A 20,882-nucleotide genomic window follows, 5' to 3' on the forward strand; every position below is an offset into this window, starting at 1 on the left:
TTTTTAGAAATTTGAGTCCTTGAACTGCAGTTTTAGACTTTATTTTATCGCTTTAGGGAGAGGGGGTATGACCCCTTGACTGAATCCCCTCCCGTTTGTGCATAATTATCTATTAATTATTTATTAATTATCTATTAATTTTCAATCTTTGTATCCCCTATTTTTACAATAACACTTACCGTTTAAGAGATAGTTGCGAAAAATCGGTTTTTGACCTTTGACCTTGAATAAAATTTTTAGCTCCACCGGGATCGATGGGGACTTCTGACACTTCACTTTAGTGTTGTCCTTAACTATATCTGTGTTAATTTCATAGTCAAAGTACCAAATAGGGGTACAAATAAGGGGGTCTAAGAGGGTTTTTTTTTTTAATAAATATGTCTCCAATGCCTTTTAACCTATATTTAGTAGCTTTAGGGTGGAAGGTATGACCCCCATGACCCATCCTTGGAATCCCCACTTGTTTGTACACAATTGAATACCTTTCAAACTTTGTAACCTCCATTTTTTCGCTAACAATTATCGTTTAAGAGATATATATGAAAAATTGATTTTTTGACCTTTGACCTTGCATAAAATTTTTAGCTCCACTCAGATCGATGAGGACTTTTGACATTTCATGTATAATGATGTTCTTAAGGTCTGTACCAATTTTCAGCTTTATGGGAATTTTTCCGAGCTTTCGCTTTTTTTTGGTCTATTTTGACCGGGCTATTATTGAAGTTGCCATTTCCCTACAGCCTGGCCGTCCCGATCACCTGATCTTAATCCGTATGACTTCTGGCTATGGGGCTATCTGAAAGCTGTTGTGTTCAATGCTCCAATTGCAAATTTTGCTGAGCTGAAGGCTGCATTGCGCAACATTCTAAACGTGACCCCGGAAACACGTCGATCAGTTGTGGAATATGCTGTTTCTGATTTCAACTTGTTTCAGAAAACAGGCGGGGGACAGCATATTGAACATCTTTTGTGCCAGTCTCACGAAGCCTAAAGACCGATTTGATTTTTACTGATGCTTTTTCTGCTGTTTTTGGCCTCAGGACAATTAAAAACCGATTTAATCAAATTATGATGCTTACAGCGCCATCTATTGCTAAAAATTCCAACTATTTACTTTTCTTCTGCCATACGTTTCCCCCCGTCTTCAATAATATATCGTTCAAATTTGACGTCATTTTGACCAGTGGTTTTATTTTTACAGCGTTTTGAAAGTAGAACTTTAATTATAATCACCCTGTACTTTTTACACCATTATTGAATTTAACTAAACTCTTAATAAAATTAGTATTCCGTGGTAGAAGTTTCACTATGTAAGCCGGTGGCCGTGGGTTCGATTGTCGTTGGTGTCCTTTCCTTCCCTTTGAGTTGTAAATCTTTCTTGTATTGTCTTGTATGTAAATAAAATAAAGAAGTCCAACCTCTCGAGGTAACGAAAACTATCCTCCTCAGTATTTACTTAGGACACGTCAACAATAGCAACAATGTCATTTTTTGTCAATGCTAAATTTAGTCTAAAGCATTGAAAAAACAAACGGTAGTTTCTAATATATTTTCATGGAATGCAAATGCTTTTGAGCAGTCCACTTACTATGAAGACAAATATTTGCTAGCAATGGAAGTGATCCTCTATTACAAAACACATTTTTTCTGTACACGCAGCATTCTGCAAGATATGACGCCCTTGGGTCCCCATACATACCCAAAAGGTTGTTTACCGGATGGGTAGGGCCCTCAAGTACTTCACTGAATACAGCTCAGTTGTGACTAAAACTTTCTTTGCAATAGGGTTCATCTTGCCATTCGCAGACCTCGTGGGGTCTTTAGGGTAGGCATACAATCTTTTCATATACTACCACTGTGGTAGCCAATCGCCATCGACACTCGAGAATTTTGACCTCAAGTTTCCCAGCACATGGGGGCACTTGATCTGATGATGCGAGGCTGAATTTAGAATGATAGTAACCCAAGAGCAAAGATTGCCTGAGCCTAACAGACTTTCGTGGTTGCATTATTATGCGTCTTGAATGATGATGACTATTGGCATATTGAAAATATATCGACTAGACACTGGATCGCGAATCTTAATTCACGACCAAATGCTTAAAAGGTCAAAGTCTAACTACTACGTCACTCAGCTGACTATTCTGATCATTTGTTATAGAGATTGTACGCTGTTTTTTGGAAATTTATAGTTGCTTATACAGTGAAATACCTTTACAACGAACTTCAAGAGACCACAAATTTTGTTCTTTGTAACGGGAATTTCGCTGTAAAAAAATTCAAATACTGTAATGGCAATTATATAGGGACTGAAAATGTGTTTCGTTAACAGGGCCTGATTACTGAATAGGTCTACTAGGCCTTGGCCTAAGGCCCCCCGCTCTTTAGGGGACCCCAAATTGCTAAAATTGCTTTACCTAACGAAAAAACAATAATGTTTGATTACAGGGGCCCCTGAAAAAGGGTTTGGCCTAGGGCCCCTCGACGTCTTAATCGGGCCCTGTTCGTTAAAACGGAAATTTCGTTGTGTTGGTATTCTTTGTAACGGAATTTCACTGTAGAATGTAACGCTTGTCACTATTGTACCTTACCAAATAGAATACTTTTTCAAAGTTGCTGTAAAGTTTGACTCCAAAATACCCCTGCTAGATGGAGGCCCTTGGGTTCTCTAGAAATAACATTAAGAATTTAATTTAGCCGAGAGTATCCGAACCAAAAAGCTCTCGCCCAATACAGAAAAAGTTCGAAGGATCAAAAAGGAATCACCTCCGTTGTGACACGTGATGTTGACGCTCCCGGGCACGCCGATCCACCTCTCGATCTCCTCGTGCAGCGCCCCGTTGTCCAGGAAGGGCGTGGGCGGGTCCCCGAGGGGCGTGTCCCCGGACACTGCGCGCGCATCCACGTCCGGCGTCACGGGGGGCGGGATCATGGTGAGGTCGATGATGTCCGGGTCCAGGTAGAGCGTGCCCTCGGCGAACGGCAGCCGGATCTCCTCCTCGTTCTCGCTCTGCATGTGCCTCAGGATGTCGAGGATGTTGTTGCCGGAACTGATGTCCGGCAGCAGGTCCGGGCTGTGGAGGCCGAAGCTCGAGTCGCGTCGGAGGACCTGGAAAACGAATGACACGCCCTGTTATAAAGTCCGGCTCTGAAGGGACGGCACTTGGTCCCTCCTCATTACAGAAGCGTTTATTTTCATGAAGGTGCGGCAAGAAATTTTTCCAGGGAGGGGCGATTGATTCTTGTAACTTACTGTTTACTATGTATACTGATTTTAAAATATTGGTCACAAAGGTTTTGGACTTCGATTCAGAAACAGTTCCGAAGTCAAACCTCCCTTCTCCCAACATCAATGAAACTCGTCAAAATTTGCGTTTTTTGAACTTCATTTTCGAAAAATTACCGTTGGAGAGTCCCTTGTATCCGTCTCTGAGTTGTGATACGAAAAGGAAAATTTGGCGGAAGTAGGGTTGCAATAAAGAACGAGAAGCTTTTCTTTTTCGCCAACTCAGTGCAGTTACTGCAGCAACTGCCAACATTCCAATAAAGAAATATTTGTTGGAGTACATTTCTTAAAAGTCAACAGCTTCTGAATAGCTTAGGTAATAATCATCAGCACCTCGTTCCTTAAAATAAAAACAAACTTCAATCAGCTAACGACAAAAGAAGAATTAAATCATTTCATTCGAGATATTTACCGCGATCTGAACTGAATTAAGGTAAACAGACCAGACTGCCATGCTAAGCGCAAAGGCGGTATCTGCAGTGGAGCTCAAAATGAGAAATTCATGATTAAACTTTTACAACTCGTTTCTTTGATTTGTGGCTTAACTAAATGTTAAACTCGCGGTAGTTGTTCGTTAAATAACTTATCTAACCTACATAAGAGCGTATTTTTGTAAAAATCTTAATTTAAAATGAATGAATGCAGTTACGACACATCTTCTGTTCAAAACCTTTTCATATGCTGGGCTAATTAAACCGTAAGTGACTATTACTTAAGCATTTTTATGGGTATCTGCACAGATACGACAAAAATAGCTCAGTAAAACGCACTTAAAGTATCTTTAAATATTACTCTGCTTTATTTGAACTTAGCTTTCGTTTTATTTTGTTAATACAAATCAAACAGAATCTATACCATCTGAAAATTAACTATTTTTCAACATTTGGGACGTTGAAAACAGTAAACCATGATAGTTTTCTGTTTTTTATATTCAACTAGTGGCATCCGCACGGCTTCCCCAGTAATAGAAAAATTAAAGGTCTTTTGGTTCGCCTGTATATTTACAAATAATGTATGGTGAATTTTCTCGCCCATTGGCTCGTGCCCATGTTACGGTTCCACGTTATGATCATTTCGTAATTTATGGTATTTTTGTTCTTAAAATTGGAATAGAAAAAGAACCACACCGAATTTTCGAAAAATCGCTTCGAGGTGCACACTCGCATGCTACAAACTAACTTTGTGCCAAATTTCATGAAAATCGGCCGAACGGTTTAGGCGCTATGCGCGTCACAGAGATCCTGACATCCTCCAGACATCCTCCGGACAGGGAGACTTTCAGCTTTATTATTAGTAACTAGTGGTACCCGCACGGCTTTGCCCAAAATTAAAAGGTCTTTTGGTTCGCCTGCATATTTACAAATAATGTATGGTGAATTTTTCTCGGTAATTGGCTTGTGCCCATGTTACGGTTCCACATTATGATAATTTCGTAATTTACTCGTCCATCTTATGATAATTTTGTTCTTGAAATTGGAATAGAAAAAGAACAAAATTGAATTTTCGAAAAATCGCTTCGAGGTGCACACCCCCATGCTACATACTAACTTCGTGCCAAATTTCATGAAAATCGGCCGAACGGTTTAGGCGCTATGCGCGTCACAGACATCCTCCGGACATCCTACAGACATCCTACAGAGATCCAGACATCCTCCGGACAGAGAGACATTCAGCTTTATTATTAGTAAAGAAGAAGATAAAGAAGAATGTGTAGATGTTATCATTTATAATGTTTTATTTTCTAGAACCATTTTTACCGAGCATGCAGATCATTTTGACAGCAGACGGTACTTAAATCAAAATATAATTGGCCGCAGAACGAAATGCGTTTTTCTTTTCACGAAAGACTTCGATGAGAATACTTTAAATGCATTTCATTTTTAAGAATTTGCTTCTTTTACTAATAATAATAAAGCTGAATGTCTCTCTGTCCGGAGGATGTCTGTAGGATATCTGTAGGATGTCTGTAGGATGTCTGTGACGCGCATAGCGCCTAAACCGTTCGGCCGATTTTCATGAAATTTGGCACGAAGTTAGTATGTAGCATGGGGGTGTGCACCTCGAAGCGATGTTTCGAAAATTCAATTTTGTTCTTTTTCTATTCCAATTTTAAGAAAAAAAAACTACCATAAATTACGAAATGATCATAACGTGGAACCGTAACATGGGCACAAGCCAACTGGCGAGATACGAAATTATCATAGCGTGGAACCGTAACGTTGGTACAAGCCAATTGACGAGAAAATTCACAATACATTATTTGTAAATACAGGCGAACCAAAAGATCTTTTAATTTTTCTATTACGGGCGAAGCCGTGCGGGTACCACTAGTTTTAAATAAAAATTTGAATAGAATAAAGCTGAACATTTACTTGAACATTCATCTAAAGTAGTATTAGGTTTTATTTTCGACCTATATCAACTATTTAACGGTAAACTCATTTTAGTACTCTGTTACAATAAACTGCTACGTTATTAAATAGGCTGCTTTACTAAGGTATAAAAGTCGTATTTACAAATGACTAAGGAAAGAAATGGTAACAGCGCAGATACCACCTTAAAGGCTTAGCAAACTAAGCAAATTTGCAGTTACGACTGTTTTCATAAAGCTTTTTTTAATATTTCGCGTTCACAAACCGCCAAAAAACTTGAGATTCGGGTAAATTAAATGACTAACGACCCCCCGGTGACAATAACTCAATTTTGATAAAATGTGCAGATACCACATCTGTGCTTAGCATGGCAGAGTGCTTCATTAGTGGCCACTTCGAGGTTTATGTTTGAAAAGATAGGATTCCAGGTTTTCCAACGGGTTTAAACGTGCAGGAGGTAATACCTCCTACACGTTTGATGCACCTTTGAATCCATTGGGAGACCTAGAATCCTATTTTTTTCAAATATAAACCTTGAAGTGGTCACTAATGAAGCACTGGCCACTACTGGTGTGTTTACCTTACTTTATCTTTATATTAATAGTAAAACGCAAACTCCAAATTTTTATGCTCAAAACTACTGAACAGACTTCGTTGAAATTTTCACTGTTTCAATTATTTTCACAGTCTAGGTTACTGCTGGGAAGGTTATAAACCGTTTCAAAAAAAGGACGAACAGTTTTTTTTATTCGAAATTTATTATTTTTTTTTTAAACCCAAAATGGGACTTGCTACTCGAAATAATTAACGTATAGCAACTCAAATTTGATTTCATTGGCAAAAATACATTTTCCATCGGTGCAAAAAAAGAAAAGAGGCAATTAATAAACGAGTAAAAAGGTATAAACATTTTAAGTAAAAGAATCGATTTTTATTCCGACATTTGAACCGTTGCCTTTTTTTCTCAAATGTGGACAATTGTTTTTAAACGAGCAGATATGTGCATCACATGACTTCCTTTGACTCCAATTTAATGTCATTTTCTCATTATTGGCAGTTTTAATATAATTCAATAGTTTACTCTTTAAATACCACCAACAGTGGCCAAATTGAAACCAAATTAAAAAAACATCGCCAATTTTGTCGCCAAGTTGGCGACAAAACTTGGCGATATAGCCAAGTGTCCGCCAAATTAAAGCACCACTTGAGTTTACATCGAAATTAACAATGATTTCCCCCCAAAAAAAGGCGAAAGATCCCCTTTGGAGCATCCGAATGCAACCCAAAAGGGAGGTGCAGAACTAGACCCCACTTAGAGTCTTTCTAGGACATTCCGTTCCTGAGTTATGCGACATACATACACACATACGTACATACAGACCTCACGAGAAAACTCGTCGTAATTAACTCGGGGATCGTCAAAATGGATATTTCGGGTGTCTGTACGTTCCTAGGCATATATCCACGTGTGGTCGGGTTGGGAAAAAAAAACTCAACATTCATTCGGGGGTGAGCAAAATGGAATTGAAGGCCGATTTTTGAGTGAAAATTTTTTCGCGAATGCAATATACTTCCTTTTTTGTAAAAGGAAGTAAAAAAGTGCTAGATGTAGTTGCTATGAAATCCATTGAGTGCAGGATATTGATCTGTTATGAGTCCTACTTATTTGTAAATCTTAGTTTAAATTGCATCATTTGACTTTTAACACTCAATTTAGTTTTACTTATTCCGATGTGCAAATACATGATATATTTCGAGTACTGTTTTTTTAAATTTGTAAAAGAATCTGTAAAGTACCGATATCTTTACGAAGCAAAACATCTAGTCCCAAGGCGTGTGTTAAAACGGTCGTCTACCACATCAGTATTCAATACAGTTTTGAAAATGTAAACATCTTCTTGACTAATAATAATGCTGAAAGTCTCTCTGTCTGGATCTCTGTGACACGCAGAGCCCCTAGACAGTTCGTCCGATTTTAATGAAATTGGGCACAAAGTTAGTTTGTAGCATGGAGGTGTGCACCGCGAAGCGATGTTTCAAAAATTCGATTTTGTTCTTTTTCTGTTGAAATTTTAAGAAAATTTGACCGAGCAAAATCATCATAAGATGGAGGAGTCAATGACCAAGTTATTACAACGTTTAACCGTAACATGGACAAACACATGAACATCGACAATTGGCAAGAAATTCATCATCCATTATTTGTAAATACGTATACATGAGAACTAAATGGACTTTTTATTTTCTTCCACAGGCAAAGCCGTGCGGGTACCACTAGTTACTAATAATAAAGCTGAAAGTCTCTCTGTCTGGATGTCTGTGACGCGCATAGCGCTTAGACCGTTCGGCCGATTTTCTTGAAATTTGGCACAGAATTAGTTCGCAGCATGGAGGTATGCACTTCGAAGCGATGTTTCGAAAATTCGATTTCGTTTCCTTTCTATTCCAATTTCAAGAACATTTTCCAGAGCAAAATCATCATAAGATGGAGGAGTCAATGACCAAGTTATCACAACGTGAAACCGTAACATGGGCAAACTAATTGGCGAGACATTCATCACCCATTGCTTACGTTCGACGAGCTCGACCGAGAGCGACCGGTTAGGTAATCACGTGACAGCTAATGATCACGTGCTCCAATCAACCAATCAACAGCTTAAAATGGTAACCGGTGAGATAACCGATAGATGATAGAACGCTGCGGTTTGTAACCGGTTACTTACCGGTCGACCGGTGAGGTTCGTCGAACGCAACCATTATTTGCACAGGCAAACCAAAAGACCTTTTAATTTTCCACTACGGGCAAAGCCGTGCGGGTACCCACTAGCATAAAAACAAACCGAACTGACCGGATGGTGACCGTTGTTGATGGAATTCCGCAGGGGAACGGATCGGTGGAGCGGGCTGTCGTTCGGAGTGGTGCTGTCGGTGTCGCTCTCCTCGTCCTCCTGTTCCTTGGGCAGTTCAGGCTGCTCCGGCTCGTTCGGGGCCCGGTTCCGCTCCTGGTCGTTCCGGTCGTTCTTGGCCAGCAGCAGCAGCGAGTCGGCCGCCTTGAGACTCGGGTGGACGTCCTCCTTGGGGCAGAGGTAGTTCTCGACGTCGGCCAGGATCCGGTTCATCTCGGACACCTGTTGGCCGAGAACTCGAGCGTTTAGCGAAGAATTAAGATTTTTTTTTTTTTTTTTTTTTAAGATTTTAGATTTTATTAACAAAACAAAATACACATACATAACAGTAAGCAAAATTAAATAAAGTAAAGTTAAAAAACTTACAAATTATAAAACATAAACTACAAACGTCATAACAAAAGATTAAGAAAATCTTGACTCTAGTTCAACATGAGTTAGTCGTCAATTCAACACTAAAGAGCGCCAAAGGCACTGTCCGCAGCGTTATTTAATTGGTTTAGTATGGAGTACAAACACAAATATGTATTAAACAGTAATATTTACGAATTAATTTTACACAAGTAATAAATATTTCTCACGGAACAATCATTGGACTGTTTGACTCCAGAAAAAAAACCCACAATAACTCGCATTGAAACATTCAATAGTATAAAAAAATACAATACAAAATCTCCCCCGGTTGGCAAGTCAGTATATTTTATCAGCTAAAAGTTAATTATTGATAGAATGTCGTTATTTTGTATATATTCATTGACCCCTTGTTTATATTTTTTGAAGTTCTTCTCATTCCTAACATCTTCCGTTACTTCATTAAACAGCCGCGGTGCCAAGTAAAAGAATTGCTTTTTAATAATCGTTTTATTTGGTTTTATAACTTTATATTGTTTACCTGAAATTCGAGTATTATATTGTTTTTCATTAATTTCAAACCAGTTATTGTTGTTATGCAAAAAATACAAATTCTCTGTGCATATATTTCTCCAATATTATAGATTTTCTCTTACTTTTGTAAAATAGTATCGTTTTAGCGAAGAATTAACAAAGATATACAGTCGAACCTGTCTATCCCGAATTTTACGGGAGAGAAGAATAATTCGAGATATGGAGGTTTCGAGATACAGAGGTTTTGAAAAAAGTTCTAAAAATAAGTAATTGGAGCAATGACTCGAAAGTAAAACTTTGGAAGCAATTTTACTGATCAACAATGTCCCCTTCCTCTCAGTTTCTGAATGAGTATAATTGCTGGAAAACTTGCTCCTTGAACATAAAGTTTTAATTCTGGAGGATTATGTGACTGCTAATATTAAGAAAAATGCTTTTTGTCTCCAAATTCCAGTTAATAAAGATCGTTGGGGATCGAATTCAAGAAAGACACTTTAGTCGAAATTCGAGATATACAGGTTTTCAGAAAATTTCATTGGAGACAAACATGGGGGGGAAACATTGAATTAATACTTGATGTGCAGGGAAAATGAAAAACTTCGACATAGAGAGGTTTTCGAGATAGGCAGGTGCGAGATAAACAGGTTTGACTGCATTCAGTGAATTACCGCCCAATAGCCAGGGCTGAAGCCGAAATGCATTAAATACACTGCCAGCTCAGTCATTTCCAGCCGAGGACTGCAGTTTCGTTCTTATTGGCACTCATCAGCCCGGCATGAGAAAGTGACTGAGCTGGAGGTGGAAAACCTCTTAAACAAGCCAAGAGTGCCAAACAAACTGGTAGCTAATACAGAACTAGCGCAGACCAGATGAGTGACCGAAGCAATGGTTAGGTTCAACTGGAGGATTGAAGGCGAGGCATGGCATATTCAGTAAATTACCGCCCGGGCTGATGAGTGCCGATAAGCACGAAACTGCTGTCCTCGGCTGGAAATGACTGAGCTGGCGGTGTATTTCATGTAACGAAGATATGTTTGAAGAAATCCATTTCTTTTAAATTTGTTGAGAATGTTTTTATTAAATTAGTTTGCGTATGTTAATCCTTCTTAGAATTGAATTAAGTAACACAATTTTTAACAACAAACTATAACAAACAAAACCACCAGCTTCCGGTAAGAAATGACAGCTGGAATCAAAATATACTTGAGTGGTTCAAAAAGTATGGTGCAGTTTTGAAAGGAGTATATTTGTAAGAGTAAAAATGATCGGAAAAAGTTTGTTTTCATTCTTAAATCATTTTAACGATGTTCTATATGCTCTCATCCTGACGGCCAAATGATGACACCCCACAACTGTACTTAAGTACCTGTCTTACACGTTGTAGCACTCGTCAAACAAGCAATTGTTGTTGTGGTCCAATTTTTCAGTTTGTAAGTAGCGTGTATAAAACAATCCTTTACATAGCTCCACAAAAAAATAATAATAATAATAATAATTTGAATTTTGACCTCTTGAATTCAAATTATGTTTTTCGTGTGTGTGTATGTAGGCATGTGTGTGTGTATATAGGCATGTGTGTGTGGGGGGTATGTGTGTTTGTGTGTAGGGATTATGTGTATGTGTGTGTAGGCATATGTGTTTGTGCCTGTGTGCAGGCATGAGTGTGATCAGCGTGTGGGTAGTTGTGTGTGTATGTGTAGGTGTCTGTATGTATGTGTGTGTGTATGTGTTTGTGTATGTAGGTGTATGTATTTGTGTGTGTGTAGTTGTGTATGTATGCGCGTGTGTGTAGCATATGGATGCAACCTGGAGACGGTTTTCGCTATAGGAGCAGCATCGTGAAGAGCCGGTCGACGGTGGTGCTGGCGGGAAAATAAAATGATAGCACATCAAAAAAGTCAAATGAGAACAATAAGCATTCGTGATTGCTCAAAAAAAAAAAAAACCGCATGGTGTTTTTTCTGGTGACCTAGGAGAGAGACCAATCATAAGTGCTAAATCCCCTCCGCTTTCGTCCGCATTTTGACAAACTAAATACAAAATAACAAGTGGGGCACATACGATGATACGCAGAGACATCTAGCGATAGCCAAATGAAACTTTACGGTTCATTCAAGCCCCACCAGAAAGAGCTAGCCGTTAGGTCCAATATTTCCAAATCGGTAGCCTCATGGAACGTCACCATTCTTTTTGAATCATCAAGTAAGTTGACCAAGGGGTCTAAGGACCCTTAATCTTCAAAATTTTCAACTTTCTGGAAAAAAATATGTGTTATGCATATTTTAATTCTGAACAATTTGATACCTTATTTATTACCATACGCCTAAAACTTTTCAAGTTATCGTAAAAATGCGTAAACTTTCCCCATAGAGATTGGTGTTAACAGCAGCTGTTTAAGCCTCTTTTTCTCAGGTGCAGGTTTCTTCGGTTTCCTCGTTTTGCGCGCATAATATCTCACAAAGTTTCTTATATATTTCCGTAAAACTTTTCATACTTGTTTGTCTGGTTTATATTTATGACCTGAACCTAAATTTGTTTACTTTTTTTAAAATTATTTATTTATTTTTTGAAGTTTTACAAGTCATAATCAAAATTTTCCAAAATTTTGGGCAAAAAAATATATATATATTTTTAATATTACCTTTCATTTTTAGTTAAAATTTAGGTTCAGATCATAAATATGTACCAGACAAACATGTATAAAAAGTTTTACGGAAATATATAAGAAACTTTCTGAGATATCATGCGCGCAAAACGAGAAAACCGAAGAAACCCGTACCTGAGAAAAAGAGGCTTAAACAGCTGCTTTTAACATAAATCTCTATAGGGAAAGTTTACGCATTTTTACGATAACTTGAAAAGTTTTTGGCGTATGGTAATAAACAAGGTATCAAATTGTTCAGAATCAAATTATGCATAACTTATATTTTTTCCAGAATGTCGAAAATTTTGAAGGTTAAGGGTCCTTAGACCCCAAGCAATCAGTGCTGCAGACGATAAATATCCTCACTCACCCTCCTGATGACCTCGTCGTTCTTGGCCTCGTAGACGTCGACATCGACGTCCCCGGCGCTGTCCTCTAGCAACTCCATGGAGATGACGCTCTGGTAGTCGATGCCCGGATGTCTCTCGTCGATCATGGTGCGCGGGATGGAGAGTCGCCTGCCGAGCCCCCCATCCAGGGGGGCCGGGGGGGTCTCGTTCATGTTGAAGTCCACCGACGTGGGGGAGGGGGTGGCCAGCTTCTCCCTCGAAGCGTTTCTGGTCATCTGTCGACCCTGGAACGACAAGGAAACTGAGGACTCGGCAAGGATACAAAGTAGGGAAAGCGAGACTGATTGGTATTTATTAGTTTTTATTTGTTGTATTTTTTATTAGTTGTATGTTTTATTAGTTGTATTTTTTATACAGTAGAAGACCGTTATAACGCACATCTTGGGACCTGAGCTTTTGCGTTATACAAGTTTTTGCGTTATATAGATCATTTCACAAATTTTTAAACTAATATTCAGAATACTATATCAGCACTTCAGAGTGAGTTTTATCTGCAATGAGTATTAAAGCACCAATATTACAATGAGTTGTTCACAAATAAATATGGTTCACAATCAAAATCCTGCACTTCTGCTAGCTTCATGGTTTGCATAACAGCTGCATTTTCAAGAGCCATCTGGTATTTTCTGTTTACTATGAGTACTCATTTTTAATTTAAAAGCTTTGAAATAATAAGATGGAAAGATGAAAAACTTTCAAAATTTAATTTGCCTGACCATTTTTATTTTTGCAAAGCAAAACAGAGGGATTTTTTAAACTTCAAACCTATTGCTTACTTCTGAAAAGTAGTGCGGTTTATAGAGAATGGCGTTATACAGGTCGGCGTTATAAAGGCCTTCTGCTGTACTATTGAATGTTTCAATGCGAGTTATTGTGTTTTTTTTTTCCTGGAGTCAAACAGTCGAATGATTGTTCCGTGTGAAATATTTATTACCTGTGTAAAATTAATTTGTAAATATTTCTGTTAATACATATTTGTGTTTGTACTCCATACTAAACCAATTAAATGACACTGCGGACAGTGCCTTTGGCGCTCTTTAGTGTTGAATTTACTACTAACTCATGTTGAACTATAGTCAAGATTTTCTTTCTTAATGTTTTGTTATGACGTTTGTAATTTATGTTTTATAATTTGTAAGTTTTAACTTTATTTTATTTTGCTTACTGTTATGTATGTGTATTAGTTAATAAATCTTATCTTATCTTATCTAAATTTTATGGGTAAGGAAGATGCTCGATTTTTAACCACGTCGAAGTGGTGTGTTTTTTTTTATTAGTTTTTGTTGCCAATCACTCCATGATTGGTGAAGTAATCGAATGTTTTCCTCGTGAAGCTGTACCTCAAGAAGTAATGCAGAGAATACGATTAAAATTGGTCCTCGGGAAGACAGAACATGTGCTGATTCTATGTTGGTGCCTATCCGTTCGAATGGGTAGAGCGTACTCAAACTTTTTCTAGTTACGCATGATTGCTATATTTTAAGAACTAAAGCGAGGATTGAGAAAAAATTTAGTATGCAATTACAACGCAGAAGGGACAGGAGCCGATTTAATTTTGATCCAAGTCTATTCTAGGGGTGTGGTGCAAATAGTTTGTTTCTCTTCGTTCAATGTGGTGGCTATATCTTAAGAAAATGGATCTCGTTAGCATCCTTATCATTAAACCGGAATTCAACCAAAAAATGATGAACAAATGATAAGTGAACCGAACCTAAAAGGACACTGGTACTGACTCCTTTTTGGCGCTAATCACTTCAAGAGTGGTGGTTAAATAAAAAGTTTCATTTTCTCCTCTATAAAGCCTCACTACTAGTTGTTCATTTATTTATTTCTAGTACCACGAGGAACTAGGGACCAAGACGTCAGATAAGTGGGCTAACAGTAGCTGCTAATAAACAGCTGCTAAATAAACAGTAGCTGCATTTCCTTCATCATGTTACCATCCAATGAATTTCAAGAAACTTTTCAAGGAAACTCAACTTCAACCTCTGACATAAATCCTCTTTTACATGGGTGCAAAAATACTCACCCATATTAAAACTATGCATCAATAGAAAGCGCTAATTTTTCTACACGAACTGAAAACTGTTTGGATTTTCCTACGTAATCGTACGTGAAGACTGAAATGTTTAATTCACACTACAGTAAAATCTCGTTAAATAGTCACTTAAGGGACCAAAAATTTTTGACCACTTATGCGGAGTGACTACTTATGTGGAGTGGGAAATTAAGGAAGAAAAAAAAAAGACTTACAAATATTTATGAATAGCAGTAGAATTCTGTGAGAAAAACAATTACTTATGTAATAGATGTTTATAAATTAGTGGAAATTTTATAAAGGGGAAAAAATACTAATATTCGTTTTATTTTCTCTTACTTATACATTACTTAATAACAACAACTTATTTTAATGTAGTCACGATACATTTAATACAATCCTTCAATGTCGACTGATGAAGTTGTCGCTTACGGAAAAGAACGATCTCTTCTAACATACATCAAGATTTAAATTCTGTTTTGTAGTTCCTTGAACGGATATTAAATACTAACTTTCTCCAGGTATTAGATTTTGTCTGTCTTGCTGGAAGGAGTTAGATTCATATTCTCGGCACTCGGCAATCACGGCAAGAAGTATGCTTTGAATGACCAGAACCGAGGATCAAGATTTCAAGGAAAAATGACTATCAAACAGCCTTTCAAAAGTCCGACACTATTTTCTGAGATCCGATAAGGAAAAGGAATTTTAGAAAGCAATTTTTGAGTGACTAGTTAAGCGGGTAAAAATAAATTTGGTGACCAGTAAAGGAGGATCATTTTACATGACTGTGAATGAGACTTTGTCGGGACCAGAGGAAAACGACGACTTAAGCGGAGTGACCACTTAATCGGTCGACTACTTATTGAGGTTTCACTGTATTTCGTACACTTGCTGATCCGAGTTCGAGAGATGATTCCTGATTGGAGAAATTCTTACCTCGCACAGCGAAGGAACATAAGGCGGCGTCGGAACGGCGAGGTCCACGGTTCGATACCCGCTGTCTTCCTTGGGGTCGGGTGGGTAGCTCCATGGCGATTCCCTCACAGTGTGGCGGCTGTAGAACGATGGCACTGAAACGGAACATAATGAAAAATCATTTCTGTGGCTTCAAAACTTTTTAGTTTGTCGCGTTCTTACCAGCCGTGAACAAATGACTGCAAACACAGGAAGGTTAAAATGAAATAATCTTTACTAATAATAAAGCTGAAAGTCTCTCTGTCCCGAGGATGTCTGGATGTCTGTAGGATGTCTGTGACGCGCATAGCGCCTAGGCCGTTCGGCCGATTTTCATGAAACTTGGCACAAAGTTAGTATGTAGCATGGGGGTGTGCACTTCTGAGCGATGTTTCGGAAATTCCATGTGGTGCTTTTTCTATTCCAATTTAAAAAATAAAAAAAAAAAAAATATCATAAGATGGACGAGTAAGTTACGGAATTATCATAACGTGGAACCGTAACATGGGCACAAGCCAATTGGCGAGATACGAAATGATCATAACGTGGAACCGTAAGATGGGCACAAGCCAATTGGCGAGAAAATTCACCATACATTATTTGTAAATATACAGGCAACCAAAAGACCTTTTGATTTTTCTATTACGGGCAAAGCCGTGCGGATACCACTAGTAGCATATAAAATACTTGACATTGATAATTTTCTTTATCTTAAGAGCTGAAAGTCTCTCTGTCTGTCAGGATCTCTGTGACGCTTATAGCGCCTAGACCGTTCGGCCGATTTTCATGAAATTTGGCACAAAGTGAGTTTGTAGCATGAGGGTGTGCACCTCGAAGCGATGTTTCGAAAATTCGATTTCGTTCTTTTTCTATTCCAATTTTAAGAACAAAATTATAATAAGATGGACGAGTAAATGACGAAATGATCATAACGTGGAACCGTAAGATGGGCACAAGCCAATTAGCGAGAAAATTCACCATAAGTTATTTGTAAATTTACAGGCGAACCAAAAGACCTTTTGTTTTCTATTACGGGCAAAGCCGTGCGGGTACCACTAGTTAACTAAATAAAATCCATCACAATTCACTACAAAGTTTTACTGGTACCTAGCAATGGTAGATACAGCTTCTGGTTTTGAAGACGATCATTTTTTAAAACGTGGCCTCAAAAACAAGCAGATTAAAGAGCTAAAAGTATAACACAAGAGTCAGTCAATAATCAAGGAGACAAATAGGGGTGGAGAAAATATCTTTAGTAGTACATTTGGGATCTTAAACTGGCCTCACTGGGATGAGTTCTAATCGGCTGATTAATCGACATTGCTCTGGGTATAACCTCAAAATCAAGTTAAGAGTCTTGTGGAAAATTCCACATTATTACTTCCTTTTACAAAAAAGGAAGTATTGTATTCGCGAAAAAAATTTGCACTCAAAAATCGGCCTTCATTTCCATTTTACTCACCACGGAATGAATGTTGAGTTTTTTTTTTTTTCGACTCGACCACACGTGGATAAGTGCCTAAGAACGTATAGATACGTGAAATATCCATAATGACGATTCCCGAGTTAATTACAACGAGTTTTCTCGTGACGTCTGTATGTACGTACGTGTGTACGTGTGGATGTGCGTATGTATGTCGCATAACTCAAGAACGGCATATCCTAGAAAGTTGAAATTTGGTACGTAGACTCCTAGTGGGATCTCGTTGTGCACCTCTCCCCCTTTTGGTTGCATTCGGGTGTTTCGAAAGCGGTCTTTTGCCCCTTTTGAGGGGGGATCATTGTTAATTTCGATGTAAACTCAAGCGGTGTTATCATTTGGCGGACACTTGGCGATATATCGCCAGTCTTTTGGTCGCCAAGTTTTGTCGCCAACTTGGCGAGAAATGTGGCGATTTTTTTTTTCAAATCTGTTTCGATTTGGCCACTGTTGGTTATATTTCGAGAGTAAACTATTGAATCACATTAAAATTACCAGAAATGGGGAAATGACATTAAATTGGAGTAAAAGGAAGTCATGTGATGCACACATCAGCTCGGTTAAACAACGATCTGTGATTTGTTTTCTGATTGCTAAAGGTGACAAACTTGCTAATATGCACCCCAGAATGACTGAAAGGTATGATGAAAGTTGAGTGAACGGGTGAAATCTTTACAGGAGGGTAGAACAGTCCAAAAGTGGTCGAGGATCAGTGTCTGACAAATACCGTTCTGGCTAACCTATTGAAGTTACAACTTCTGCTCTTCAAACTCGAATAGTAGTGAACAAAAGAGGCAAAGCTAACCAAGAGAGAACCGTCGTGGATCTCAGAGAGATGTGATTCTTCAGCAAGACCTCACATCTTTTCATATTGCCCAATCAGCCCATGAAATCAACGATGAAATGGCCCGGGAGGTACTGCCTCATCCTTCTTGTTGCCCCGATTTAGCAACCTCTGATTTCCGTTTGTCTGGTTCACCGAAGAAGGCATTACATGGGAAGAAATTCCACGATTACGAGGATGTCGAGAAATTTGTGGGGCATTGACTACGACATCAAAAAAAAAAGAAAAAAAAAAGACTTCTCTGCAGCAGGTATAAAAATAAGCTAGCATCCCGTCGGGACAAATGCATTAGTATTGATGGGGATTGTTCTGAAAAAGAGGTAGGAGGAGTCTTGTTTTGTAGAAATGAACTTTTTTTTCTATTAGTCAGTTTGTCTCTTTAATGTCTGTGGCCCTGTAATTTCTTAAAACAGAAGTCTCTGAAAAGCAACTTTGAATTTCTACACAGGGTTTATGATCAACAAGATCCCCCCCCCCCCTCATCCAGATCCACGCTCGGTCCTTACAGTCTTTCACTAATCTGCCCAAAATACCCGACCATATACGGGATGCTCCGTTTTATACAAATACAAAAGTGAGGACCAGCAACAGGCTCTGGGCCCAGCCAGACTGGTCCTAGTCCATTTACAATCCCCAGTGAAGATCAATGGCCCTCTTAAAACTATCTACTCCCTTGCTCATGACCACCTCTTCCGGTAAGCTGTTCCAGGGTTCCACTACCCTGCTAAAATAATAATTTTTCCTAACATCCATGTTAGCTTGAGATTTAAATAGCTTAAAACAATGACCCCGTGTCCTGTTTTCAGTGCTAAACTTCAGCCCCGTAACATCGTTCCTGTAAAAAAAAAACTTTATTTTGGCAACCGTTAATCCCAGATGCATGCTTCCAACTGCAAAAAGGTTCAAAATCAGATGCAGACTTATAATATTGAAAGTTTGAAGCAAAAATAAAAATGTGTCAAAAAAATTAAAAAATTAACTTTTTATACGGGCCCCAGGCTCCCCTAACTTATATTTAGGGAAACGATCTCCGTTGAAAGATATGACTAACACCAAAAAAATTGACGTTTGTGCGACAAAAATTGAAGGAGATATTCCAGTTTAAAGTTATAAGGGACCATACAGGAGATGAGATTGGAGCTTATCGCCCGCCCTTTCAGAAGAATGACAGATCGTCAAAGTAAAAAACAAAAATTATTTATATTTTTCATTGGTATTCAAAAATAAATGCAAATGTTATGCCGTGATACGCAAAAACACACTGAAAAACCTCGAACAATTTGAAAAACCACACTCCATGCATACATACAATTTTAAACACTTGTTAACTGCTATATTTTCCCCCAAAAGATGTTATTGACGGCGAGTGTAAAGTGGTGTAAGTCACAAAACGCTGCGTTTCATATCTCGATGAATACTGGTCGTACTAATTTCAAACTTTTTGTGTTGGAATTATTTTTTAGTTGAGCATATTTCCCTAAACATGAATTAGGGGACCTGGGGCCCGTATAAAAGTTAAATTCTTTATTTTTTGACTCATTTTACTTTAATTTCAAACTTTCAATATCTGAACTCCGCATCTGAATTTGAACATTTTTGCAACTGGAACTAGGGGACCAACGGTTGCGAAAAAAGAGGACTTGCAGGTCAAAATTTAACACCCTGTATATATTTTTTAAGACAGTTTTAAATAAGATATTCAATGTAAACCTCAAGTTTTTGAGTGTCCAAAATGAATTTTAAAATGTAAATGGAGGCTGACACACATTGAAATTCTATGGTTTTTAATTAAACAGGCTCCCGAAACCAAGTTACTATCGTTTTGAATGCATTCTTCTGGTCATACATCCAGTTTAAAATATAGCGAAATTGAAAAATCGACGAAATTCGGCTCTAACGCTCAATGGGCTGGCCGGCCCTATTCAAATGTTCGTCAAGTTATTTGAATTTGGAGTGATATTCCTTCATTTCTCGAAAGCCGACCTACTAGAATGGTGGTGTTACTGTCAACAATTTTATTGTTTGACTAGTGTAATGTAAAAAATGTTATGCTTAGTTACCTCTTTTATAACGTACATAAAATAATTGAAAATAAACATTTTTTTTCAGATTAGAACAACTGCTATTTGCTGACGCAAATGTCAAGACTTGCAGGCGATGTTGTAACTGTGGTCATTTTTCTGTTGCACTTTCAAAGCGACACGTATTTTTTCTCCTACCGTTGTCTATAAGTTTTTTATGCTTAATGTCCTTAAAAAAATTGGAAAATAATAGCTTAACTACAACGAGCTGATGTGTGCATCACTTGACTTCCTTTTACTCCAATTTAATGTCATTTCCCCATCATTGGCAATTTTAATGTGACTCAATAGTTTACTCTCGAAATATCACCGACAGTGGCCAAATTGAAACCAGATTTAAAAAAATATATATAAAAAAATCGCCTAATTTGTTGCCGATTTGGCGACCAAAAGAACGGCGATATATCGCCAAGTGTCCGCCAAATGATAACACCACTTGAGATTACATCGAAACTAACAATGATTTCCCCCAAAAAGGGGCAAAAGACCTCCTTTGGAGCATCCGAATGCAACCAAAAAGGAAGGTGCCCAACGAGACCCCACTAGGAGTCCACGTACCAAATTTAAACTTTCTAGGACATACCGTTTTTGAGTTATGCGAGATACATACACACATACATATAGACGTCACGAGAAAACTCGTTGTAATTAACTCGGGGATCGTCAAAATGAATATTTCGGGTGTTTGCACGTTCCTAGGCACATATCCATGTGTGGTCGGGTTGAAAAAAAAACTCAAACATTTGGGGGTGAGCATAATGGAAATGGCCGTGGTAGCCCGATCGGTAGAGTGTCGGATTCGAGGCCGAAGGGTCCTGGGTTCGAACCTCGATGGTCGAAGACCCACCGTCGTCATTAAAGTAGACTGGGCGACGCTAAATATGCTCGTGGTCTCCATGTCCTCCAAGTGCAGCGATACCTCTGGGGGTGCTAGTACTAGGTAGCTATTAGCTCCTGGACTAGTTCTAAATTCTCATTAACT

General features: G+C 38.3%; 1 protein-coding gene across 1 annotated transcript in view; it reads right to left on the minus strand.

Moving 5' to 3' along the window:
• The window catches only part of LOC129232674 (FERM and PDZ domain-containing protein 4-like), a 210,467-nt gene that overhangs the window by 12,256 nt on the left and 177,329 nt on the right, over nt 1-20,882 (minus strand). Inside the window, exons 15-18 of the mRNA XM_054866807.1 lie at nt 15,478-15,611; nt 12,464-12,727; nt 8,508-8,786; nt 2,767-3,109 (exon numbers count right to left, since the gene is read on the minus strand). Of these exons, the coding sequence (XP_054722782.1) occupies nt 2,767-3,109; nt 8,508-8,786; nt 12,464-12,727; nt 15,478-15,611 (1,020 nt within the window). The remainder of the gene's footprint in view (nt 1-2,766; nt 3,110-8,507; nt 8,787-12,463; nt 12,728-15,477; nt 15,612-20,882) is intronic.

This window comes from Uloborus diversus, unplaced genomic scaffold, assembly GCF_026930045.1.
Source record: "Uloborus diversus isolate 005 unplaced genomic scaffold, Udiv.v.3.1 scaffold_13, whole genome shotgun sequence".
Lineage (NCBI taxonomy): Eukaryota > Metazoa > Arthropoda > Arachnida > Araneae > Uloboridae > Uloborus > Uloborus diversus.